General features: G+C 54.3%; 9 protein-coding genes across 9 annotated transcripts; 1 reads left to right on the forward strand and 8 right to left on the reverse strand.

Annotated features, from left to right (window-relative positions):
* Nucleotides 1–379: 379 nt before the first annotated feature.
* BP01DRAFT_332620 (putative cinnamoyl-CoA reductase) lies at nt 380–1,668 on the forward strand (the record flags this gene model as incomplete). Its single annotated transcript, XM_025573101.1, has 3 exons — nt 380–902; nt 1,092–1,184; nt 1,272–1,668. The coding sequence occupies 3 exons, from the start codon at nt 380–382 to the stop codon at nt 1,619–1,621; spliced, it is 966 nt and encodes a 321-aa protein (XP_025434684.1). The 3' UTR covers nt 1,622–1,668.
* A 679-nt stretch (nt 1,669–2,347) lies between these two features.
* BP01DRAFT_353010 (uncharacterized protein) lies at nt 2,348–4,460 on the reverse strand. Its single transcript, XM_025574069.1, has 2 exons — nt 4,177–4,460; nt 2,348–4,113 (listed from the first exon to the last, which is right to left on the reverse strand). The coding sequence occupies exons 1-2, from the start codon at nt 4,392–4,394 to the stop codon at nt 2,616–2,618; spliced, it is 1,716 nt and encodes a 571-aa protein (XP_025434685.1). The 5' UTR covers nt 4,395–4,460; the 3' UTR covers nt 2,348–2,615.
* Nucleotides 4,461–5,159: 699 nt separating this feature from the next.
* On the reverse strand, nt 5,160–7,086 carry BP01DRAFT_288795 (MFS general substrate transporter; the record flags this gene model as incomplete). Its single annotated transcript, XM_025571550.1, has 8 exons — nt 5,160–5,291; nt 5,354–5,470; nt 5,537–5,623; nt 5,677–5,792; nt 5,858–6,435; nt 6,494–6,588; nt 6,642–6,836; nt 6,892–7,086. 8 exons carry the CDS (start codon nt 7,084–7,086, stop codon nt 5,160–5,162), a joined length of 1,515 nt encoding a protein of 504 aa, XP_025434686.1.
* Nucleotides 7,087–8,876: 1,790 nt separating this feature from the next.
* Nucleotides 8,877–10,356, reverse strand: BP01DRAFT_420480 (glycoside hydrolase family 131 protein). The gene is made up of 3 exons (XM_025579468.1): nt 10,176–10,356; nt 9,989–10,125; nt 8,877–9,927 (listed from the first exon to the last, which is right to left on the reverse strand). The coding sequence occupies exons 1-3, from the start codon at nt 10,282–10,284 to the stop codon at nt 8,968–8,970; spliced, it is 1,206 nt and encodes a 401-aa protein (XP_025434687.1). The 5' UTR covers nt 10,285–10,356; the 3' UTR covers nt 8,877–8,967.
* A 394-nt stretch (nt 10,357–10,750) lies between these two features.
* BP01DRAFT_388570 (S53 family peptidase) lies at nt 10,751–12,728 on the reverse strand (the record flags this gene model as incomplete). The annotated part of the gene is made up of 5 exons (XM_025577847.1): nt 11,822–12,728; nt 11,633–11,765; nt 11,493–11,586; nt 11,140–11,440; nt 10,751–11,081 (listed from the first exon to the last, which is right to left on the reverse strand). The coding sequence occupies exons 1-5, from the start codon at nt 12,697–12,699 to the stop codon at nt 10,751–10,753; spliced, it is 1,737 nt and encodes a 578-aa protein (XP_025434688.1). The 5' UTR covers nt 12,700–12,728.
* A 1,546-nt stretch (nt 12,729–14,274) lies between these two features.
* BP01DRAFT_353012 (S-(hydroxymethyl)glutathione synthase) lies at nt 14,275–15,339 on the reverse strand. Its single transcript, XM_025574070.1, has one exon. It carries the CDS (start codon nt 15,088–15,090, stop codon nt 14,518–14,520), a length of 573 nt encoding a protein of 190 aa, XP_025434689.1. The 5' UTR covers nt 15,091–15,339; the 3' UTR covers nt 14,275–14,517.
* A 60-nt stretch (nt 15,340–15,399) lies between these two features.
* Nucleotides 15,400–17,336, reverse strand: BP01DRAFT_420483 (uncharacterized protein). Its single transcript, XM_025579469.1, has 5 exons — nt 16,669–17,336; nt 16,571–16,607; nt 15,610–16,507; nt 15,558–15,574; nt 15,400–15,487 (listed from the first exon to the last, which is right to left on the reverse strand). The coding sequence occupies exons 1-5, from the start codon at nt 16,876–16,878 to the stop codon at nt 15,417–15,419; spliced, it is 1,233 nt and encodes a 410-aa protein (XP_025434690.1). The 5' UTR covers nt 16,879–17,336; the 3' UTR covers nt 15,400–15,416.
* Nucleotides 17,337–17,897: 561 nt separating this feature from the next.
* On the reverse strand, nt 17,898–19,097 carry BP01DRAFT_353016 (glutathione S-transferase family protein). The gene has a single exon (XM_025574071.1). It carries the CDS (start codon nt 18,822–18,824, stop codon nt 18,099–18,101), a length of 726 nt encoding a protein of 241 aa, XP_025434691.1. The 5' UTR covers nt 18,825–19,097; the 3' UTR covers nt 17,898–18,098.
* Nucleotides 19,038–20,356, reverse strand: BP01DRAFT_110611 (MIP aquaporin). Its single transcript, XM_025570315.1, has 3 exons — nt 20,281–20,356; nt 19,543–20,169; nt 19,038–19,485 (listed from the first exon to the last, which is right to left on the reverse strand). Exons 2-3 carry the CDS (start codon nt 20,167–20,169, stop codon nt 19,252–19,254), a joined length of 861 nt encoding a protein of 286 aa, XP_025434692.1. The 5' UTR covers nt 20,281–20,356; the 3' UTR covers nt 19,038–19,251.
* Nucleotides 20,357–20,380: the final 24 nt, after the last annotated feature.

Here is a 20,380-nt window from a genome sequence, read left to right on the forward strand (position 1 = left end):
AGTCAATGCGGGGGTACCTTCCCCGTGCTCGCGCCAAGTCGCACTATAGTCAAGAATCCGGTTTCGTGCCCAGTAGTTGTCCAAAGACGTTGCTTTTAGCTGTAGGGTTTCCCCTGCTGTGGGGCTTGCTGCCTCAACAAATTATACTAAGCATTCTCCTAACTCCAACATACAGAACGATTGATAAGCATCTGACAAATACAGACCAGAGATCGAGTACAGTAATCTGACGGATTTAAGATTCACTCTTTACCCCTGTGAAGTCTTCCGGAATGACGTTTACACTTGCAGCTATAATTTTTGCTCGACTTGAGTCTTCTTGTTTATATCATTCCTTTCCTACAACCAGTTGATTGCACTATTCGACACTGCAGGACAAATGTCCTCCCCCGATAGCCCTCGCATTATAGTGGTCCTTGGAGCCACGGGCAATCAAGGAGCAGGTGTAGTTCGTGCTGTGCTGGAATCTAAGACACCCGACGGCGGTCTTTGGCATGTTCGAGGTCTCACGCGAGATCCCAACTCGGAGAAGGCGAAGAAGTTTGTTGCCGACAACCAGACAAGTGATCATCGGCTTTCGCTCGTCCGCGGGGACGCCTATAATGGGTCTTCCCTCCAAGATGCCTTTGCAGGCGCCTATGGCGTGTTTGCAATGACATCCGAGACCCAAGCGGGAAGGGTTCTGGAGCAAGAGGAAGATCTGAAGCATGAAATCGAGGCGGGTCGTCAGATGGTCCGGGCAGCGAAAGCGTGTGGTGTCAAGCACTTTATCTTCAGTAGCTTGCCAGATATGGTCAGCGTCACTGGAGGCCGGTACCCGAACATTTATCACATGAACAACAAGCATGAGATTGAGAAATTCGCACGGGAGCAGTTGAGCGCTGTGACCTGCCTCATTCCAGGTCAGTAGCCTCGTACCGCAATTCGGTGGAACGGTTGACAGCAGCGGCACTTCTACTGACATCAGCTTTGGTACACAGGGTTCTTTTATACCAATCTGAAATGGCCTCACTACTGTGAACGTGGATGTAAGTTTGGCTCAATAGCGATACGTTTTGCCACAGGTAGATGCTAATCTTATCATCTGATAGCGGATGGCGTTGTCCGATTCCACATTCCCATCCCCAGTAGCCAAGTTGCACAGTGGACGGACCCAGTTTATGACATGGGCATCTTCGCAGCCAGTAAGTCAACCACTCCGCATTACATACTATGTTATTTTCTAGGTAGACCTTTGAAGGGTTGACTGATGTGGCGATTCGTCTCCAAAGAAGTTCTAGAGAGCGGCATTGAAAAGACCCGTGGAAAGACATACCTTGTGCTGAGCTCGCGAGTTACACCTGCTGAGATGGTAGAGACATTCACAAAAGTCACTGGTCAGCGCGCCATCCACGATCCAATCTCTGCAGAGGAATTTGGGGAGAGAACAGCTCCCTTCGTCGGGCCGGCTTTCAAGAGAGATGCTACAGAGATGATGGAATGGGCTGCCATACTTCCGGCGGACAAGATCTGCTACGGGGCCTATGCAGAAGATGAGGACCACTCCTTCGAGGAATTAGGTCTCAAGGCGTCATCGTTTGAGGAATGGCTTCACCGCAGTGGCTGGACCGGTCCAGCATAATGGGATGGGAAGAGCCAGTTGACTACCCTAGAATCGCTGAGTTCGAGCACAACCCTACTAGATTGCACCATTCCTCAGATACTTCATTTCGCAGCCGGTGACCGAATTAGAGATATTGTGGCAAAGGTTCTACCACTTAGTGAAATCTTTTCGTCATCCGATGTCTGCACCAGCCTGAAGAGTTTCATGACTTTTTAATTGACATTTTTATAGACGCTCAAAAATTTCTTGGTGGTTTCTTGCTCAATAAACTAGATGTTTAGGAGGAATCTTGACGTATCTCGGCTTCCGAGGACACGGTTGCATTTGTCATTCTGAAGCCCGCAATTGTGCATTTTTACTCAATTTCAACTGCAAGAAGTACGACAAAACCATGCTGAGAGTGCGGAGTCGTACGAACGATATATAACTTGAAGCAAAATAGGCTAGTCAATTATGGTCAGTGGAAGTTCCGACGGAACCACGTCCGAATTCCCCGGCGATGCGGGGTCGGACCCCCGAAATGTGAACTAGGGCAGACTACATTATATTCTTGTTCTTCACTGCCTTGTCATGCCAGCGAGTCTTCAGGGGCCTGACTAACATCAAAATCCTCCCAATTCATTTGACGGCTGTATTCCAGCGCCGTCTTGTGCTCAACTTCTGGTGCAGTTCTAGTACGCTTATTGAGCAGTCGATAGTGATACCACAGGGGCGATTTCTCCCAGTCACTCTCTTCCTGAATTCTGATGATGGTCATCACTAGCTATATGACATTTCAGTCAGTGCTAACTAAAGAGCACTGACTACACGTTCAAGCCAGCGCATGTACTCTTTGTCAACGCATACTAGCATACTCACACATAGGTTACTTGAGGACAGAACAGCTGGATAGAAGAAGATGCTTATGTACAACGTGTGATAGGTTTACCTGCCATTCTATGTAAGACCAAGAAGGTCATCATCCGACCGAGTCAACGCGGATATCAGAACGGTAGCTTTCTGTTCAGTCTGATCAAACTGGACAGTCAACCGTGACAGTGGTCGTGTAGTAAATGGTAGATACGACCTCAGAGTCCTGGGCGGCCGGCTCCGTCACCGCAGGAGCAGCGCCGGAGGTAGTGGCGTGGCCGCGGCTATTCGATCCAGTCATAGCGGCCTCCTGGCTGGTGGTCGTCCGCGACACCGCGGTCTGAGTGGCCGTGATCGGGCATACGGTGGTATAGTCGACCAGCGTTTCGGTCACCACATACGTGCTGCGTGCAGAAGCCGGGCAGTCGCGCACCGTCGACGGACAGGCCAGGATGGTTGAGGTCCTGGTGGTGAATACGGTGGAGGTAGTCAGGAGATCGCCCCCTTGTCCTGGACCGGAATTCTCTCCAGTAGTCGATCCAGCAGCTCCGGTCGGTCGACCAGCAGGAACTGTGATAGGACAGACGGTGGTCCCAATAACCACGGTCTCGGTAGTCAAGGAGGTCGTGCGTTGGCTGGCTGGGCAGTCGGGAATGTCGGACGGACAGGCCGTCACTGTTGCGGTCCGTGTAGTGAGGATCGTGGATGTCGTCAGGGCTCCGGCACCTGTCGGCCCCGACTGAGGGCTGGTTTGACCTGCACTGCCCGTTGCGGGAGTGGGCATTCCATGGGGGCCAGCTTGAGAGGAGCCAATGACCGGTACACTCGACGGCAGTCTACCTGGCTGCGAGCGAGAGGTAGCGAATGTGCGGACAGATGATGGGGTGACGCTGGGTGCTGATGACTGGCCGAGTGAACGTGTAGTCGTTTTAGGGGATAGGGATGCTACGGGGCTGATTGCTGGAACTGAAGCGCTGGACCGGGAAGAGACCGCCGACTGAGACAACGAAATCGGAGCTGACACGGCCACACTCGAGCTCGGTGCTCCCGAGGTCGCACGAGTCGAAGGCGAAGCAGGCGAGGGTGTGAGCGGGCTTGCGACCGGGATGCTGGTTGGGACTGCCGGAGATGATGCAGGAGGGACGCTGCTAGGACTGGATACGGCAGAAGATGAAGCTACCACCGATGAAGCCATCACCGACGACGAGGACGCGCTGACCAGAGGGGTGGGAGTCGTACTGAGCGTTGAAATCGCGACCGAACTGGGGGTCGGGGTAACCACCGGGGTCGAGGTGGTGCACACCTGCTGAGTGGATAACGGCAAGAGGATATTGTCGAAATCAAAGGTGTAAGTGGTATAATCATTGCAAGAGAACACAAGCATCATCGTGTGTGACGAAGTAGTCGACGTGAAGGGAATGGAATACGTGCTCCAGGCCGGGTCAGCGCCCCCGACGGCGGCCGCGAGAGTGATTCGGTCATAAAAGCTGCTCCATCCGTCGAGCATCCAGCCCAGATAACACTGGTTGTAGAGGCTAGGAATACTACTGGCGAGAGCGCTGAGTTTGTAGTCCACCGAGAGGGTGTAACTCTGTCCCGGCTCGAGTCCGGTGATGGACTGTTCAATATAGGTATAATGATAGGGGTCTGGGTTCATCGATCTGTGCATGGGGCGTCAATGACATCTGTCTCTCTCTCGTTTACGCGGTGAGATGGAACTTTACAGGTAGTATTCGCCCTCGGATGCCTCTCCGGAAAGGACCTGACCCATAGACCTGGGCGTTGCAGCGGCTATCCAGGCAGTCCAATCCGAGGCATCGCCGGTCTCAAAGGACGGATTGGAAAAGGCATTGACGATTTCATTATTGCATGTTACGACAGCAGCCAGCGAGCGAGCCGCCAAGCTGGAGATCACGGCGGCGATAAGGAGTGGTTTGGCCATGGCCTCGACTCGAAAAGAATGACAAGGGTCCGGAGAGCGAGGTTGGGGAGCACAGGGAAGAGAAGGAGGCCACGGGGAAGGCAATCGTTAACTGGGAGGAAATTGACCATATCTTATACTAACAGACCAGGGGTAATTGGGCTTTACAGACCCTGCAGGAGACAAGGTAGATATAAGCGATGCCAAGCGGGAGGTTGATTGGCATACAAGGCCTCCCGGTGACCCTAACAGCTGAAATACGATCGACTATCGATTCGGAAGTGGAGCATACCTTGAATTCATGAGGGACTAACTAAATCTATCAGATCTTTCACTTTCACGCCACCCAAGACCCACCAACGACCATTTCGCATTGGCAGGGGGCAACAAGGGAAAAGGGACCACCTTCAATCTAGACCCGTGACACACACAATCTGTGCATCCAAGATTGTTTGTGCTGAGTGAGAAAAGGTGTTTGCTCTTTTTGCACTCATCCTCCCCTCCCGATTGTCGCTTGGCCGAATGGTGCCCACCAATGACAGACTGCCCTCACTCCGACAACGGAACCACTTTACTGGCGGGGATTTTGCTCTTGTTGACATCCAGTTCTTCCTCCCGCTCCCCTTCACCACCTCCTCCAACATCACTCCCCGTGTCACTTGGTAGAGACTCATCGCTTACCACATATGCATTGGACAGTCTCGCTTCTCTTTCGGCACTGGCAGCCTTCTGATCTCGAGCAACCAGGAATTGAATCGCAGCCGTAACCACAACTGCAAGCCACGGTCAATGATGATGATATGTAACATACACAGCTTGCGGGGTTGACTTACTACTCAGCACTTGCAAGATGATGCACCACAAATAGCCTTTCTTCGCGGCGGGAAAGTCGGTCGTCTTCCACACAAAGTTTGGGGCCTGACACGCAGTCTCAGCTTTTGATCTGCAATTCCGCCAAAGCACTCATGGCAAGCACTTACCACAGCCTGAACAACATAGGCGAGATCATTGGCAAGCACAATCACCAACGCGCGCTCTTCCGTGTCGGCGGTGCAGATCTCATTGGCCCAGCTGAGAATCAGGGGACCAGCACCCAGCTGCAGCGGTCTGGTCAGCAACTGCAGGAGCATTCCCCTCTGTCGTGGAGTGCAATCAATACATACCCCGATATTGCTCAGCCAGTACACCGCCATCCGGCCCGTGATGTTGGTGTACAGAGGCATCTGCCGCAACAGCGCGCAGAAGATAATCTGCATGGCGTACGATTAGAATGCGGCGCGGCGGGACTGGGGCCCACACTTACTGTGATGACCGCACCCGCGTAGATGAACGGCCAACGAGCCCCTCGCAACGGGCCGTCAGACAACCAGCCCCAGGTCAGCGCCACGATGATGAACAGACCGGTGGTGAGCAAAGGGTCTGCGAGTGGAGGTTAGCACGCTCTACCGCCTCCGTAGAGAGAACGGCCGGGAAGCGCCGCTTACAGTCATTGATCTGGGGCACGGTGTAGCTCGTGCCCGGTACAGGCGCCGGAGTCGTGTTGAAGCTCTTCAGCCAGTATCCCATGCCAGCTTGAGGGTAGCCATTGTTCCACACAATGTACAGCAGCGCTGGAGCAGTCAGTGAAACGTCAAGTGCACCGGGGCCGCGACAGAACGTACGCAGAAGATAGATGTGCCAGCTGAGGAACATCCTCTTGACCTTGGCCTTGGTCCACGGGGACTGGCCCGCACGATGAACGGCATCCATGCGCTTGACGGAAAGGAGGTGCTCCTCCTGGGTGATCCACCAGGTCTTACGGCCATCTTGCGGCAGGTTGGGAAAGAAAATATACCCCGCCAGTGCCAGTGGCAGCGTGATAATCCCATCAATGACAAACAGCCAGCGCCAACCGGCCAGACCGTTCACGCCATTCAGATTAGTGTAGGCAGCCGCCTGGAGAAAGCCACTAAAGAGCGTGCCCATGGACCCTGCCAGCCAGAAAATCATGGCGCGTTTGCCAATCTCTTGCGGGGTATACCATGATCCGAGCAGGTAGTGGATGCCGGGGTAGAAGCCGGATCTAATCGTGCGAATGAGCGAGCGATAGGAGAAGCGGCAGCACATGATGAAGAGCTTACTCAAATAACCCGACCAGAAACCGGATGCCATAGAGTGCATGATAGGACTTCACTGTCGATGTGCATATGGTAGCGATGCCCCATCCAACTTCGAGCTGTGCCCTTGGATCAGCCATCGCATAGCTCTTTCACTCAGAGAGGAACGTACCGTAGGGATAATCCAGCGGGGCGATATGCGAGTCAGCAGCAGGTTGGAAGGGATTTGTCCGATCACGTATCCCACCGTGTAGATCGAGGTGCTGGTCACTAGTTGGTTGCCGTACATCTTCATATCCTCCTCCATCCCGCTCAGATAAGCATTATTGATGTTGTTGAGATCCAGATTCTTCAGAAAATAGCCAATCTTGTATCCCCGTTAGCATACACAAGTGGATCTGGATCGCGGAGAGCAAACGCACCGAGGCGAAGGTGAGGACGAAGGCATCCACCTTGAACAAGAGCCAACGCTGATCGTGGGGCAGCTCCCATGTGTCCCAGAGATATCCCTTCCACGAGCGGAGAGGTCGAACCTCAAGCGGCTGATCTGTATGACTCGACCCATCTTCTGGATGGCCATTGCCTGGCCGGGTGGTGTCCTCTTTGCGGTGGCCCATGCTCATCAACTGTCTTGTCTTCTTGCCATCCGCGTCGAAACACAGTACGGCGATCTGACCGCTGCAGAGTATAAGTATGCCTACCTGCGAGACATGGTCTCATCAAAGAATCCCATGACGCCATCTGCTTATCGTGATCTTCCTTGCGCTTAGCTCCACGATTATAGCTCATACTTCATCCCACCGAAACCATAACCCGACACCTGCTCTCTCAGCAAGGAATGGGGCCTTAAACTTCCCTGAATTGAAGCATGAGCACTTCATGTCCCTCCGAAGCATGCTTCATGATCTTTCACACATGTTCAATGCGCATCTTTGATTTTGAGAGTCTATGGCAGCAATCAACACCTGAGGGGGTTCTGGATGGTTACTAGTTTTGCGAGGGATTGCGCCATCGAGTGCATGGATTGTATGCTCCCAGTCGCAGCCTCGACCTGCAGCTATCTTGCATCCCCTCTTTTCTTCCGTCTGCATTGCCACCGCATGTGCTTGCATTTATTGGTCGTGTATCTGAGCATGGAACCTAAATCCATATCGACCCCCTACGTAGCCCACCAGTACAAGTACAGATGTTGTTGCCTGAGGCATCGATGTGTCGACCAGGCTCGGTGGCGGGGCACGAGCGTGGACGGACCAAGGAAGTGGCTTCATCGTTTACAGTATGAGTCACTTCAGCATTAAGCTACGTGGGTTTGTGCGTGTGCGTTGGTGGGGTAGAGTACAGCAACTATGGGTTGACTGGTCGACTTTCCGTTGTTTACGCAGCTCAGTACGAAGTTATGTCAAAACATCAAAACATATTCCCGGCCGGAGAACAGCACACGAAACCACAACTGGATTGTACAAATCATGTCCGCCGCCAAACTTCCTACAAAACTTGGACCTCGAGGTGCAGTGACTTTTCTCAACAATGACGCTAGTGCATGGGGTTCTTGGTGCTTTGGGTTGTATGTCGCACGCAATGGCGGGATGGGATGGTGAATTATGGGTATCTACTGTTTTCATCATTGGCTGATGGCTGACAAGAGACTTGAACACAACTTCAACCCTGAAGAAATGCCGTCCGACATCATCGCAGTTCCACGGGCGATCTAGATCAACTTGAATGCGGTAGTGAGGTCGTAACTGGATTCCACAGCGACTTCCGGTCACTTCGCAGTGGTTGGAAATAAACAGGCGATGCCCTGGTGAGGAGACGAGGTCGTTGTAGAATAGGAAGGAGAGTAAGAGAGAGGAAAAAAGGCGAAGGAGGGAAGAGAGTAATGATTTATGATGGGGAGGGGAATTAAATGAACGACTCCAGCTCACTCACTATTAGTAAGTTCGTTCGTTAACTTGTCGATACCAGTGAATCTATCCCGAAGACCTATAAATAGAATGATCTCCAGATAACCTCATAACCTGTTACGGATAAATGACTCAGTTGACCCACGTGAAGTTTGCGGTTCGATACAGAATCAATGTCTTCAATTGGCTTGGCTTCCTTAGCCCAGACCGAAACATATGAAAGCCAATCGCGCTGTGGCACTGATACAAGAATCCTTGCGAGGGACGGAGTATTGGTGCAGGAGTGATGTAGGTTTGCCGTGTTTGGCGGTCTCGTTTGCCGTGAGCTTGAAGCTGAGATGTGTTGGTTGTGCTTGATGCGCTTACTGCTAGATGCCTGATCACGCAGACTGCCATCCCCTCGCTTACTGGCACTGGCGCTATGGTTCGGACAAGATATATCAGGCACTCTTCAACATAGAAGATACAGATACATTGAGCATCAAATACTATCCACAAAATAACCAGCTCCTCAAACCCGCGTCGAACTCCTACCCTCTTCCTTCCACGAACACTGCCAAACACGAAGCTCTCAAGCCACAACCATCAGCAGGATTAGCCACGGCGCGCAAAGTCCCGCGCGTGGTTCCCACTGGAACGAGAGATGAGTGCGCTGAAAAGGGCCCGGATATCATCCAGAACTTCGGTAGCCGTGGTGGGAGTGGGCAGCACTGCCGCAGAAGCCGTGGCAGTCGAGGCAACCTCGATCGTCGCTGAAGGAGCCACCGCTGAGGTCACCGCTGCAGCAGCGGTGGAGACAGAGCTGGTGGTCACTGAAGATGCAACCGAGGGCGCGACGGTTGCGGCAGTCGTCTGGACAGCAGCGGTGGTTGAAGTTACAGTGGTCGCAGCTGAGGCGGTGGTGCTGGTCGAGGAGGCCTCCGCAGTGGATTCGGGCAGAGCAGAAGTAGAAGAGCTGGTCGAGCTGACGGAGCTGGCAGCGCTAGAGGCGTCCGCAGAGCTGGAGCTGGAGCTGGAGGAGCTACCAGAGCCAATCTCCTTGGTAATGGGAGCCTCCTCGATATAAATACCCGACCAGTACCAATCCTCCGCCGCATCGTTGGAGCCACCGTTGGGCAGACGCAGCTCCCCGACGTGCCAGTCCGCCGAGTTGGACGAAGCCGACGCGCTCACCGGCGAAACCACCTCAGTCAAAGGGTCTGAGCCGTTGGACGCCCACAGACCCACCGTCTGCGCGTCAAAGTCGATGTCATAGGCAAAGTTGTACCAGTTGCCGGCCTCCAGCTGCACCGACCACTGGGTCTCGCCGCCTGCGTTCCAGCGCAGAGTGTTGTCCGAAGATCCCGAGGCTCCGGAGGCCAGACCGTACTGCAACTCGGTGAAGTGGCTCTCGAAAAAGGCGATCTGGTGTTCGAACGAGGCGTTGGGGGCATTAGTGGTCTTGGTCGACAGGGAGAAGTGGTAGTATAAGTGGCCAGATCCGAGATCGGCCGTGGTCTGGGGGATCAGCTCGGATCGCTCCATCGTTTGGCCTTCCCAGAAAGAGGTCCCATCCTAAAATAAGTGGTCTGTGTTAGTCTGAGCTTCGAGTTCTCCAAAGGAATCCTTGACCTACAATGCTGATGCGCAGTCCCTGGGCGTCGCTGGTATCGGCGGGGTTCTTGAAGTCGGTGGAGAGACCCAGATACTCCGAGGTGTTGCCCGTGCCATAAATGTACCATTGCCACGGTTCGATTTGGTTAGACCAGGACCCTGCTCGGTCAGTTTGATGCGCTATGCGACCGGGGAAAAGGTGGACTTACAGTCATCGAAGTCCGCGACAGTGGCGGAGGAGTTGAAAATGCCGCTCCACAGCACGGTTCCAGCCAGCGAGGAGGCGGGGAAAGCAAGAAGAGAAACGAAAGACTTCATGGTGAGTGAAGGAGTGACGAAAGAAAGGAAGAGAATGGAAGATGTGACCGGCACAGATGGTTTGGAGACAGAATAGTGGATGAAGGCGTCTTCTTAAAGTGATGGATGGATGGATAAATACTAATGGCTCTGGAGCGAGGGAGCCGAAGTGGAGCAAGTGTCAGGGTTAAATTGACGGGCGTGTGCTGAAACACTCCGTTGCCCTCACTGGGTTTCATTTTGATATCCAGGGTCTCTTCCCAGCTCGGACAGCTCAACGGTGCAATGAAACGCCGGTCGCTCGCTGAAACATGGCCTGTCCTGTCATCCAGATTTATTACTTGTCCCCCGGTCGCTCTCGACTTCGGCCTCTCTGACCACAGAAGCATATTTCGCAGGGACCACGATGGGTCTCAGACAGGTACTTAAACTGCATGTCATTCGTTCAGTCACTGAGTGCACTATATTCTTTCCCTAGTACTTCTATCTACAAAGCCAGCACCGCCGTCTTCAGCTTGGCGAAGTCGGGGGTTCCCAGACCGGTGGCGGGATCCCAACCCACGGTGGCATTCCAGCTGGCCCAGGGAATATAGCCTCCGCCCGCCGTGCTGCCATCGCATCCAGTCGCTGTGCCCCCGGTAATATCGTTCAAGCTCTTGTAGCCGCTAGAATAGAGCCAGGGGTTGAGGAATCCCAGAGACGTCTTCCCCGCGCGCAGGCGAGCGTCGTTGAGCAGTGCGATAGTGGCAGCAACGACCGGACTCGCCCCTGAGGTACCGCCAACCAGTTCGAGCTCACCATTGATATAGGTCTCGTAGCTAATCACGCAGGAGTCAGTATGGTTGTGACAACAATCGATCACCGTAGGGAACATACTAGGGAGCACCCGCAAAGGCGGCAACGTCCGGGAAAGCTCGCCCAGAGAAGTTGACGAACGGAGTGTAGTACTCTTTGACCGCGGAGGAGATATGCTGCTCCAGGTAGGTTTCGACCTGATCAGCCTGGTAGGACGGGCGAGCAAAGTAGTTGCTGAAGCCGCCGCTGCTGTCCACCCAGGCAATCTCGGGGATGTCCTGGGTGCCTCCGACGGCAGTGATGTAGGGGCATGTTCCGGGGAACTCGGGGGTGAACTGAGTCGTGTTCGTTCCATCATTCGACAGACAGGCCGCACCAACCCCTGCATACTTAGTCTCAGTCGGTGCGCTGGAAATGTACTCTCAGAGACTTACCGGAATCGCCAGAAGATTCGAGGACCGAGATACCGCGGACGCCCATCAACCCAATCAGGTTGCAAACGCGAGTGGCATAGGAATATGGGACAGTCTGCCAGGGTTAGCAAAAGCCATGGCGGAAGGACTGCTGAACATACGTCCTCATCGTCACCGTAAGAGTTGGTGATCACCTGCGGCAGCTCGTCGCTGGTCTTGTTCAATAGATACTCATAATATTCTAGATAAGGCTCGTTGGTATCGGTGGTCTCCGCGACGTTGGGAATGAAGGGACTGGAGTCTCATTAGCCTCAGTCAGTTTGCCTGGAACTCACACGTGGAATACATACGGCGACCCAGCAGTGATGAACTCCACCACCGGCAGGGGATGCGAGATGCCAACAATGTTCTGCACGTCCAAGTCGGCCTCACCCCCGTCGTAGTCTTGGTTGTTGATCCCACCGTTGATCAGCTCCACGGTGAAGTTCTGCTGCGGAATGTCGAAGCGCTCGGTAAAGAGATCGAGGTCCGCATACAGGGCGGACTCCCCCAAGAAGCTTCCAAAGCCGATGCGGCTACCGGAGGACGCCTTCGGGGTGTAGTCAATGTTGTACTGTTGCTTCAACAAGGAGGGGGTGATGTACTGTGAGGCCGAGGTACTGCTGCTCGACCTTGTGGTCACCTTCACAGCCTGGATCGCGGCAGCGCGTTCGGCGCGCGTCTTGCCGAAGAAGACGGTGGGAGCAATCAGGTCGATCGAGCCAGTCAAACTGTCGGGCACCGAGTATTGAGTGGTGCGGACCTTCTGGGTGCCTGCCTTCTCATAGACGGAGAAGGTGGTGTTGAGCAGCTTGTTGGCCGTGCCCACCGTCGTGGCGAAGCTGATCAACCCACCCTGGTGAGAGATGTCGGTGACCCCGGCTTCAGCAAGCCACGAGACCACAGCAGTGGAGTCGGCCAGAGGGAACAGAGCGTTGACCTCGTCAGCGTCGAGGTACTGGCCGTAGGTGCTCTGCCCAGGGGTCGACACGGCCAGCAGCTTGGACTCCAGCTGGTCGAGGTTCTGGCGCGTCAAGGCAATGGATAGAGTGATGTTCGAGCTGGCATCGGCTTCTTCAACCAACGACCAGTTGTTGGGCACAGCCTGGATCTTCTCAAAGACCACATCGGCCAAAGCTGGGGCCGCAAGGACCAGAAGACCGGTGGAGATACGGGAAAAGGCGACCATGATGAAGTCAAACCCAGCGAACAGAGGAACGGACACTGGTGCAGAAGACAAAGGGAATGGTGACAGCGACGCTTCACCCGCCTTTATAAGGTCTCTCCGTCAATGAGGCCATTAGGGGTGGATAAATTGCTCCGACGGGGAGCGGCCGAACCCCGGGGATGGCGTGAGGAGTGAATGGAGTGCAATGCAGGAACATTAACATTTTCCAATCTTCTGCAGGTTCCTCCCGTCTGCCAAGCCGGGTCTAAGCTGCCTTTCCGGTTGCTTATCAGTGATTATCTTGATTATATATCCTGATCATCTTGCCCAAGTTCGCTTCCTCCCGCGGCTTGTATGCCGATGCATTGCATCCTGAAAATGGTAGACGATTGACTCCAAGCAACCAAAAAGGCATTGCGACCATTCATAGCTGAAGTCACTCACCTGGAATGGTTGACACAGCCTGGGTTCGACCGTAACCTCTCCTCATGGCAGCGCATTGCAGGTATCTTGGCGTGTCGGAGCGAGGCCGGAGTCCGGGTTATCGCGCAATGGCCAGGCGGGGCCTTGGCTGCTAGTGTGGGAGACCTGCAGGGAAAACGGCACAGATGCAGAAATGAGTTCATCTATTTTTTTGGCATGAGATCAAATGGTCTCAGTCCGGTGGCATCTGACGCGAGGGTCAAGCGAGCAAACAATTTATTTCCTTGAGGGTGGAGTGAGATACAGTATCCGACTACCGTCACCTCTGAGAGTCCCACAAGTCTTCAACTGGAAACATGGTCACTGAGTGGAAGTTAGAATCAAGTACTGAAGCTGCACACCTTCGATTGGTCAGCAAGCCAGACCCTTGTCCTGGATGGTAATATATCGTCCACTGTGTGGAATGGGGGAGTCTTCAGCTGCGCTTGCTTGTAGTATTTCTCCTGCATCTTATGGAACAGGTCCCTGCTCTCTTGATGTTGCGCAGTGGAGAAGACACCTGAAGAATCCTTTTTGTGACTTCTTTTCGACTTTTTTTCCAACTTCGATGGTATGCGGGTGCTTTGCTTGACTTCATTATTAAGCCTTCTCGACAAGCATGCCAAAAGTAACATTAACTATTTAGCTACTGATTCTCGACTGCTTCAAGGCGCTTGAGATCAGTTGTGGTGCGAAAGCCCTTGTGATACAGCCAGCCATGGATAACAGCAGTGATTATAAGGATAACTGCTTGCCACTGTCTGGCTCATGCCCATCGAGCTTGCAAATCGGGTATTTGACCATTGATCGCTGATAGACATAGTATCTGCAGTGTCTAACTCTGTTATAGGTACATTGAATCTGAGAATCTCATACCATTGGACTAACCGGCGCCTCCCAGTGCTGATTTCCCGATATTCATCGCGATGAAGGAACTGTTCGGTTTGCATTGGAGTTGATAACTGGACTCGATATCGTTGTTGTGTAGCTCTGTATCTCGTCCAATCACTGATCTCTTTATCTTGGGAATGCTCCAGTCGGTGGGTATAAGCATATCTGACAAATTTGAGCGCTGTTTCGATGAAGTCGCCAGCCTTGATTAGGCTGTCATGTACTCCTCCGTAGAGGGAGTCAGTCTTCCACAAGGTACCCAGTCTCCTCTACAAAAGCACTTAACCTCCCTCTTGCTTCTCGACCTGAGTTCATTCTACTGCCATTTATTTTTACCAACTTGCATTGATTCAGCCATCCGTCAGGGTTCGTCCACACCACTAGACACCCATACCCCTACTTATGAAATTTCACATTCTTCTTGAACAGTTAGACTTATTTCCATTGAAAACAAACACTTCCAAACACAATCCCACCCGAACCGTCCTACAAGTTCGACAACCGCCCCGCCTTCTTCGCCGTCCAGGTAGCAATCGCATCCATCAACCCAGGACTCAACGCATCATACGTCTCCAACCCGATCTGACGGAACCGATCCCTGACGGCGCCCATCCCCTCCGGCGGGAACCCCTGCTCGATAATGGAACTGACAAACGCCGCGAACTGCGGCTCCTGCCACCCTTCCTCCTCCGACAACTCGACATGCACAAAGTCCAAGCCGGTGAAGGGATGATCCGTCTCGATCCGGCCGAATAGATGCACCCCACAATCCCGACACGCGTGACGCTGGATGACCGCGCTGGGATCCACGACGGCTAATTTCTCCGCGTGGGCGGTCACGCGCAGTGCGTCGCGGGGGACGACGGCCACCACTGAGAACAGGGCGCCCGCGGGTTTCCAACACTTGGAACAGCCGCAGGCGTGGTTGTGGGCGACGTTGCTGGAGAGGTGGACGGTTACCGGGTTGTGGATGCAGTGACATTTCAGGGTGCCGCCGCTGAAGTTCGGGTTGCCTTGGCGGATGCGGGTGTCGAGGAGGGGGTGAAGAGATGGGCCCATTTTGCTCATTCTTGATGTCTGGGTGGGAGGTAAGGTATCAGGGATCAGGTATCAGAAGTTTGATTGCACTGCACTGGAGAGCTGAGGAAGGATATGCTTCAAGTTGCCAGACTGGGGGAAGACAATTTGAATCGAAAAATGATGATGGGAGAAATCGACAGTTGGTTGGGGGGGGAGAAGTCGACTGGGGCAGCACTGCTTAGTATAACTTATAGCAGCCAAATTCAATTCCCCCTCATCCCCTCATGCGGGGCGGGGATTGACTGAAATCTGCAGCATTTTGTTCACAGGCACCTCCGGGGGAAACATCGGGTAAGTTAACCCGTTTAGGCGATGGGATGCGCGAAGCGGAGGCATTCCTCCTCGCGGCAAAAGTAACCCTCGTTGTCCACCCGCCCTAATCGTTTACAGTCACTGATACGGAGTACATTACCAGGGGAACTCCTCGAACAAAAGCACTCACTCACTTTTAACGTCGGCAATGCTAGATGATTGATCACAGCTACAGTGCGAACTCACACTACAGTCTCTCTACTCACGCACTGCCACTGCTCCGATGCACCCTTGGACTCTCCTTCCAAGCCCGGCGTGAACGACTCCAGCTCCATCTCCGGATCGGCCGCCATCGTGACCAGAGACTGATCCGTGTTATTCGACCGACGATCACGATAAGCCCGTGAACCCTTCGTCACCCCCGACTGCCTGCTCCGGGTACTGTAGCTATGACTATACTTGAAAGACCGAAACTTGTCCGCCAGACTGGCGGGGACGTTGTACCATCGGAAGAAGACCTTCACAGCCGGGAGACTGGCCGAGGTGGCTGCCAGCGCCACCTCCAGCAGGGCCAGCACCCAGCAGTACCAGGCCATCCAGGAGCCATCGTACGATTCGTAGTACATGCGCCACAGAAAGAAAACCCGGATGCCCGCGATCACCGCCGTCAAATACCCCACCGAGAAGACCGCCGTCAGCGCCAGTTTCTGCCGGCGGCGCATGTGCAATCGAATGCAAAACACCGCGGGCAAGGTGGTCGCCAGCAGGTCCTGCGCGAGACTGATCGCGGTGGCGGTGATCAGGTGGGCGCCCTCGTCGTAGCACGAGTAGTGATGGGTCACTGTCCAGAACGGGTCGACCTGGTGCCAGAAGGCCCGGAAGGGTCGACACGACAGAAAGAGGGCGAGCACGAAGGCGAGGCTGTAGGCGATCACCGAGGCGATACTCACCCAGATCAGCGCCCGGAAGCGCGGGGAGACCGTGCGTTGGCTCATGCGACGATAGAACAGCAGCACCGACGACTTGATCAGCCCCGAGGCCAACACATAGCAAAGCTCCGCCGCCACCGCGACTTTGCGCTCGCCGATGAGCGCCGACACAGTGTTGTCCCACGTATGGTATTTCTCGCCGTACACTTCGGTGCCTGTGGGGGATCGGAGTCAGCCGGGTCGGGGCGAATATGCGAAGGGGCGCCGTCCATGCGTACCGATGGGAACTGCAATGATGAGTCCCAGAGTGGGTAGCTGGGAGTGGTGACGGTCAGTTCGAGAGTCATCGATGAAGGGAGACGCGACGGTCACGAACCAAGGCCAGGGCTATTAAGATGTCATCTATGCCGCCCTGGTGCTGAATGAAACAACGCGCGTACAGCCGAACCATCACCGTGACGAAGGCCATCCCCCCAACAACTGCAGCCAGCACCAGGGCAGCGGGGCCATGCGACTCAGGGTTGACGGTGTTGCGTGGTGGCCACGATGCGATCACCGACAACGGCGGATGCATCCCCCCGGGCATGATGGCGAGAGGTGGATTCAGTCCGCTGGCTGAATGACCTTGAAATGAATCCTGAGAGGGAAAAAAAATCAAGAAAGAGACAGCAAGGAGACAGAGAGATGTAGCAGGGAAAAGTCAAGGTCTATCAATGTCCCGCCAAGACTGACAATCTCCCCAGCCCTGTCGCCCGCAAACACACTGCGGACATCATCCTATTTGACATCCTGCCAGAATGTCAAAAAACAAGAAATTCGGTGCATCATATGGAGAACAATCTAAGTTATGGTGTAGATTCAGAAATTGCAACCCAAATCGAACAGGACTTGCTTCATTTACAGTACGCCGCTCCACTGATGTGGGCCATCGAATCCCTGGCGGCTGCACGGGGCAGCCTCCCAATTTTTGCGACGAAGCCTTTAAGGTTGAGCAACCTCAAGTGAAACGGTCTCCGTTTGACTCCATCCACGGCGAAAAGCAAATGGCACCTGTCAGTGAAAGCTCCACCCAGCGACCGAGAGCAGCAAAAAAGTGGAGAGGTGAACGCTGCGAGACCCATCGTGGTGATGATGCATCATCCAATCTGAACCACCCAAGACAATTGATTTTATTTCGGCCGAGCCAGGGGTCGGGCAACCCGCAGAGTTTGACAACGTTCAGACACTGACAGTAGACCTGGGTTAAGTTTGAAGTTAGAAAAATCATATTATTTAGGTAAGTTCCAAAGGCTACTAAGCCGGCAGATCATCCGGATTGTTTTCCCCGGTGAATTCTGTAGCAAATTGGAGCAGGGCTGAATATTGCGTCGGATGTGCTGCACTGGCCGGTCGCACTCTCCGTAGCAGCCCTCCTGAGAGTCTCGACTACGATGGACGACGACTAAGTTACGACTAGCGCTCGTAGAGATTTCGATTCCCGGCTAGCTCTGCCAATCATGCCCCAGTGGGGAAACTTCATGGCCCAATGGTGAAGTCATCGCATGCTCTTCCTCAAACTCCCGGCCCGTGCAGCTTGATTCATCACATCCACCATGATGTTGATCAGTGCGATGCAATCTCCACACAATCTTTACGCCGTAATCTCACTGACTCGGGTTACTACGGAGTACCTGCCAAACCCTGCATCCCGTTGACGCGCATTCAGAAGTACCGTGGTGGCCGTGGTAGGTTTAATAGAAAGACCAATTAAGCTGGATAGATAGGCTCCTGTCCTCCTCCAAACTAGATAGCTCATTTCTCCCGGAATTACTCCGTACTCTGCCAGACCCTCCTCACTGATCCCCGGACGGCGGGCCAATTGGATAAACCTTCACGACGACAAACGTCGTGAAAGGAGGGCAAGGCCGTTAAGTGATCGACGTACGAGGCCAGGTGGGGCCAATGGGTGGCCGGTCGGGGCATATCGCGCGACCATCGCATCAGCATCACTGCCAAAAAGTCCACCGTGCTCAAGGTATCCCCCACCAGGTATTTGGGATTATTCTCCGGAGTCAAGGGTAATCCAGGGGCATTGGCGGATCCCCGCAAGCGCACATCCAGTAAATCCCAGGCCCCCTCGATCCGTCGCTGGGCCAAACCGCGCACCGCCGCCGCCCCTTCGGCCGGACCGTCCTGGTCGGCATAGAACCAGTCGCGCATCGCGGGGAGAAGTGTGTTGGCCAGGTAGATCATCGTCTGCAGCCACAGAGCCCGAAGGGGCGCGCCCACTGCGGGCATCAACCCACGGTCGGGATGACGCTCGGCGAGCAGCATTAACAGAGCCGTGCATTCTCCACGAGCCTCACCATCCACAATCAGCGTGGGGACACGGCCGGTCGGGTTTAACTGTCGATACGTCTCTGTACGCTGCACCCCGGTGGAAAAGTCGACGAGGACGGCATCGAAGGGCAAGTCGGCCTCGATCAGCAGCCAGTGCACGCACAAACTGGCTGCGCCGGGCGAATAGTACAAGGTATAGCGGTCGGATGCCATGGGGTCCCCGCGCTGCCAGGGGAGATTAGCAGGGCTGGATCATCATCGTCGGGAAGAGGAATGGATGCATCGAGAATTACCGTGTGATGAGCGATGAGAGGATTCTCGGAGAAGACCATTGGTTACGTCGTGCTGGATTGAAGCAATGCGGAGGATTGTTTTTGTTATGCTCGGGGTCTGGCAAATGAGTCACAGGTGAATGAGGAAATAGTTCGGGCGCCCGGACCAGGAGGGTGATCGTGCATCAATCCGTGTTATTGGGATCTACGTCAAGCGCAGTCTAGCATAATTGTCTATCATCTATATGGACCACAGGTGTCTTCAGATCCAGTCTATCCCTCGTTTCGTTTCCAAGTAATATTCGTGCAGCCCGGTATCGTCCAGACGATATCTCGGCTTTGTTGTCGTGGTTGTTCATGATTCCGCTTTAGTGCAGGCGCAGCTCGCCATCCACATCCTCCATCTTATCCAGCGCATCGGCAATGCGCGACCCATCTCCTTCGTACAAAAGCGAGTCGTAGACGGTGGCGCCCACGAAACAACCGACGACGGGAGCGAACAGGGGCACAACAAAGTAGTAGTTGGCAGCCGTGAAAACCTCCCGACCGTAGAGGATGGCGGAGAAGAGTCGGGGTCCAAAGTCGCGCGCAGGATTAATTGCCTAATTGACCCAATTAATTAGCCCTGTATTACACCCAAATACAGGATCGCAACCTACATAGCCCGTCTGCCAGCCCAGGGCAGCGCCAATGGCCAGCAGCAGCAGGAACATGGAGAGCTGGGGGGAATGAAAGCGGTGGGCGTTGGCCGGGTCGGAGACACTCAGCGAGCCAAACATGAGCACGGCCGATCCGAGAACTTCCGAAAAGACTGCCTCCCAATTGGAAGAGAAAAAGCTGGCGGGATAAGTGGAGAAGATGCCGGCCGAGTGGTGGCCCCGCGGACTCAGAATCGATCCCCCCGGAATTGTATACTCGGGATCCCAGTCGAGGATGGCCGACCGGTAGTTGATGTAGACAATGGCGGCGCCCACAAACCCTCCCAGAAACTGGGCCAACAGCTTGCCGGGCAATTTCCTCCACTGATCAGGCTGGGGACGAACAAAGGCCATCACGAGAGAAATGGCGGGATTGCTGGCGGGACTGGGGTCGGCAATGTAGCCGGACAAACAGACCGCGGCCGCCCACGCCAGGTTGATGGAGAGCCAGGTGCCATACTGGTAATCGGAGAGCAGGGCTTGGGCCACGACCCCGTCTCCGATCACGATTATAAGAGCAGTGCCGAGAAATTCCGCAACATATGGCTTGAAGCTGCGGCGCGAGAGTCCGGAGAGATGGAGACGCATCTTAGAACGAGGGGTCTAACCGTCAGCCGGATTGTCTTGATTTCTGAACGTCGAGTGTGAAAGAGGAGATATGGAAAGAGGACAGGACACAAGGGAAAAGGAAATTGTTACCGTGGTCCGTGGACAGCGTGTGGAGCAGGTGGGGGGATCGATGGACCAAGCGAGGGAGAGAGAGAAGAGAGAGAGAGAGGCAGGGAGAGATGTTTGGTGA

The sequence above is a fragment of the Aspergillus saccharolyticus genome (assembly GCF_003184585.1).
Source record: "Aspergillus saccharolyticus JOP 1030-1 unplaced genomic scaffold BP01scaffold_3, whole genome shotgun sequence".
NCBI lineage: Eukaryota > Fungi > Ascomycota > Eurotiomycetes > Eurotiales > Aspergillaceae > Aspergillus > Aspergillus saccharolyticus.

What these genes read in the sequence shown, in the direction of transcription:
- BP01DRAFT_353012 (XM_025574070.1), bottom strand. Translation starts at nt 15,090, where the DNA reads ATGGGCCCATCTCTTCACCCCCTCCTCGACACCCGCATCCGCCAAGGC.
- BP01DRAFT_420480 (XM_025579468.1), bottom strand. Translation starts at nt 10,284, where the DNA reads ATGAAGTCTTTCGTTTCTCTTCTTGCTTTCCCCGCCTCCTCGCTGGCT. An exon ending in TGTCGCGGACTTCGATGACT is followed by an intron (nt 10,126 to 10,175) that starts GTAAGTCCACCT and finishes CTGACCGAGCAG; the next exon opens with GGTCCTGGTCTAACCAAATC. An exon ending in AGGGACTGCGCATCAGCATT is followed by an intron (nt 9,928 to 9,988) that starts GTAGGTCAAGGA and finishes CACTTATTTTAG; the next exon opens with GATGGGACCTCTTTCTGGGA.
- BP01DRAFT_110611 (XM_025570315.1), bottom strand. Translation starts at nt 20,169, where the DNA reads ATGCGTCTCCATCTCTCCGGACTCTCGCGCCGCAGCTTCAAGCCATAT. An exon ending in TGGGCTGGCAGACGGGCTAT is followed by an intron (nt 19,486 to 19,542) that starts GTAGGTTGCGAT and finishes TGGGTCAATTAG; the next exon opens with GCAATTAATCCTGCGCGCGA.
- BP01DRAFT_353010 (XM_025574069.1), bottom strand. Translation starts at nt 4,394, where the DNA reads ATGGCCAAACCACTCCTTATCGCCGCCGTGATCTCCAGCTTGGCGGCT. An exon ending in TCCGAGGGCGAATACTACCT is followed by an intron (nt 4,114 to 4,176) that starts GTAAAGTTCCAT and finishes CCCCATGCACAG; the next exon opens with ATCGATGAACCCAGACCCCT.
- BP01DRAFT_353016 (XM_025574071.1), bottom strand. Translation starts at nt 18,824, where the DNA reads ATGGCATCCGACCGCTATACCTTGTACTATTCGCCCGGCGCAGCCAGT.
- BP01DRAFT_420483 (XM_025579469.1), bottom strand. Translation starts at nt 16,878, where the DNA reads ATGCCCGGGGGGATGCATCCGCCGTTGTCGGTGATCGCATCGTGGCCA. An exon ending in TCTTAATAGCCCTGGCCTTG is followed by an intron (nt 16,608 to 16,668) that starts GTTCGTGACCGT and finishes CACCACTCCCAG; the next exon opens with CTACCCACTCTGGGACTCAT. An exon ending in CATCATTGCAGTTCCCATCG is followed by an intron (nt 16,508 to 16,570) that starts GTACGCATGGAC and finishes GATCCCCCACAG; the next exon opens with GCACCGAAGTGTACGGCGAG.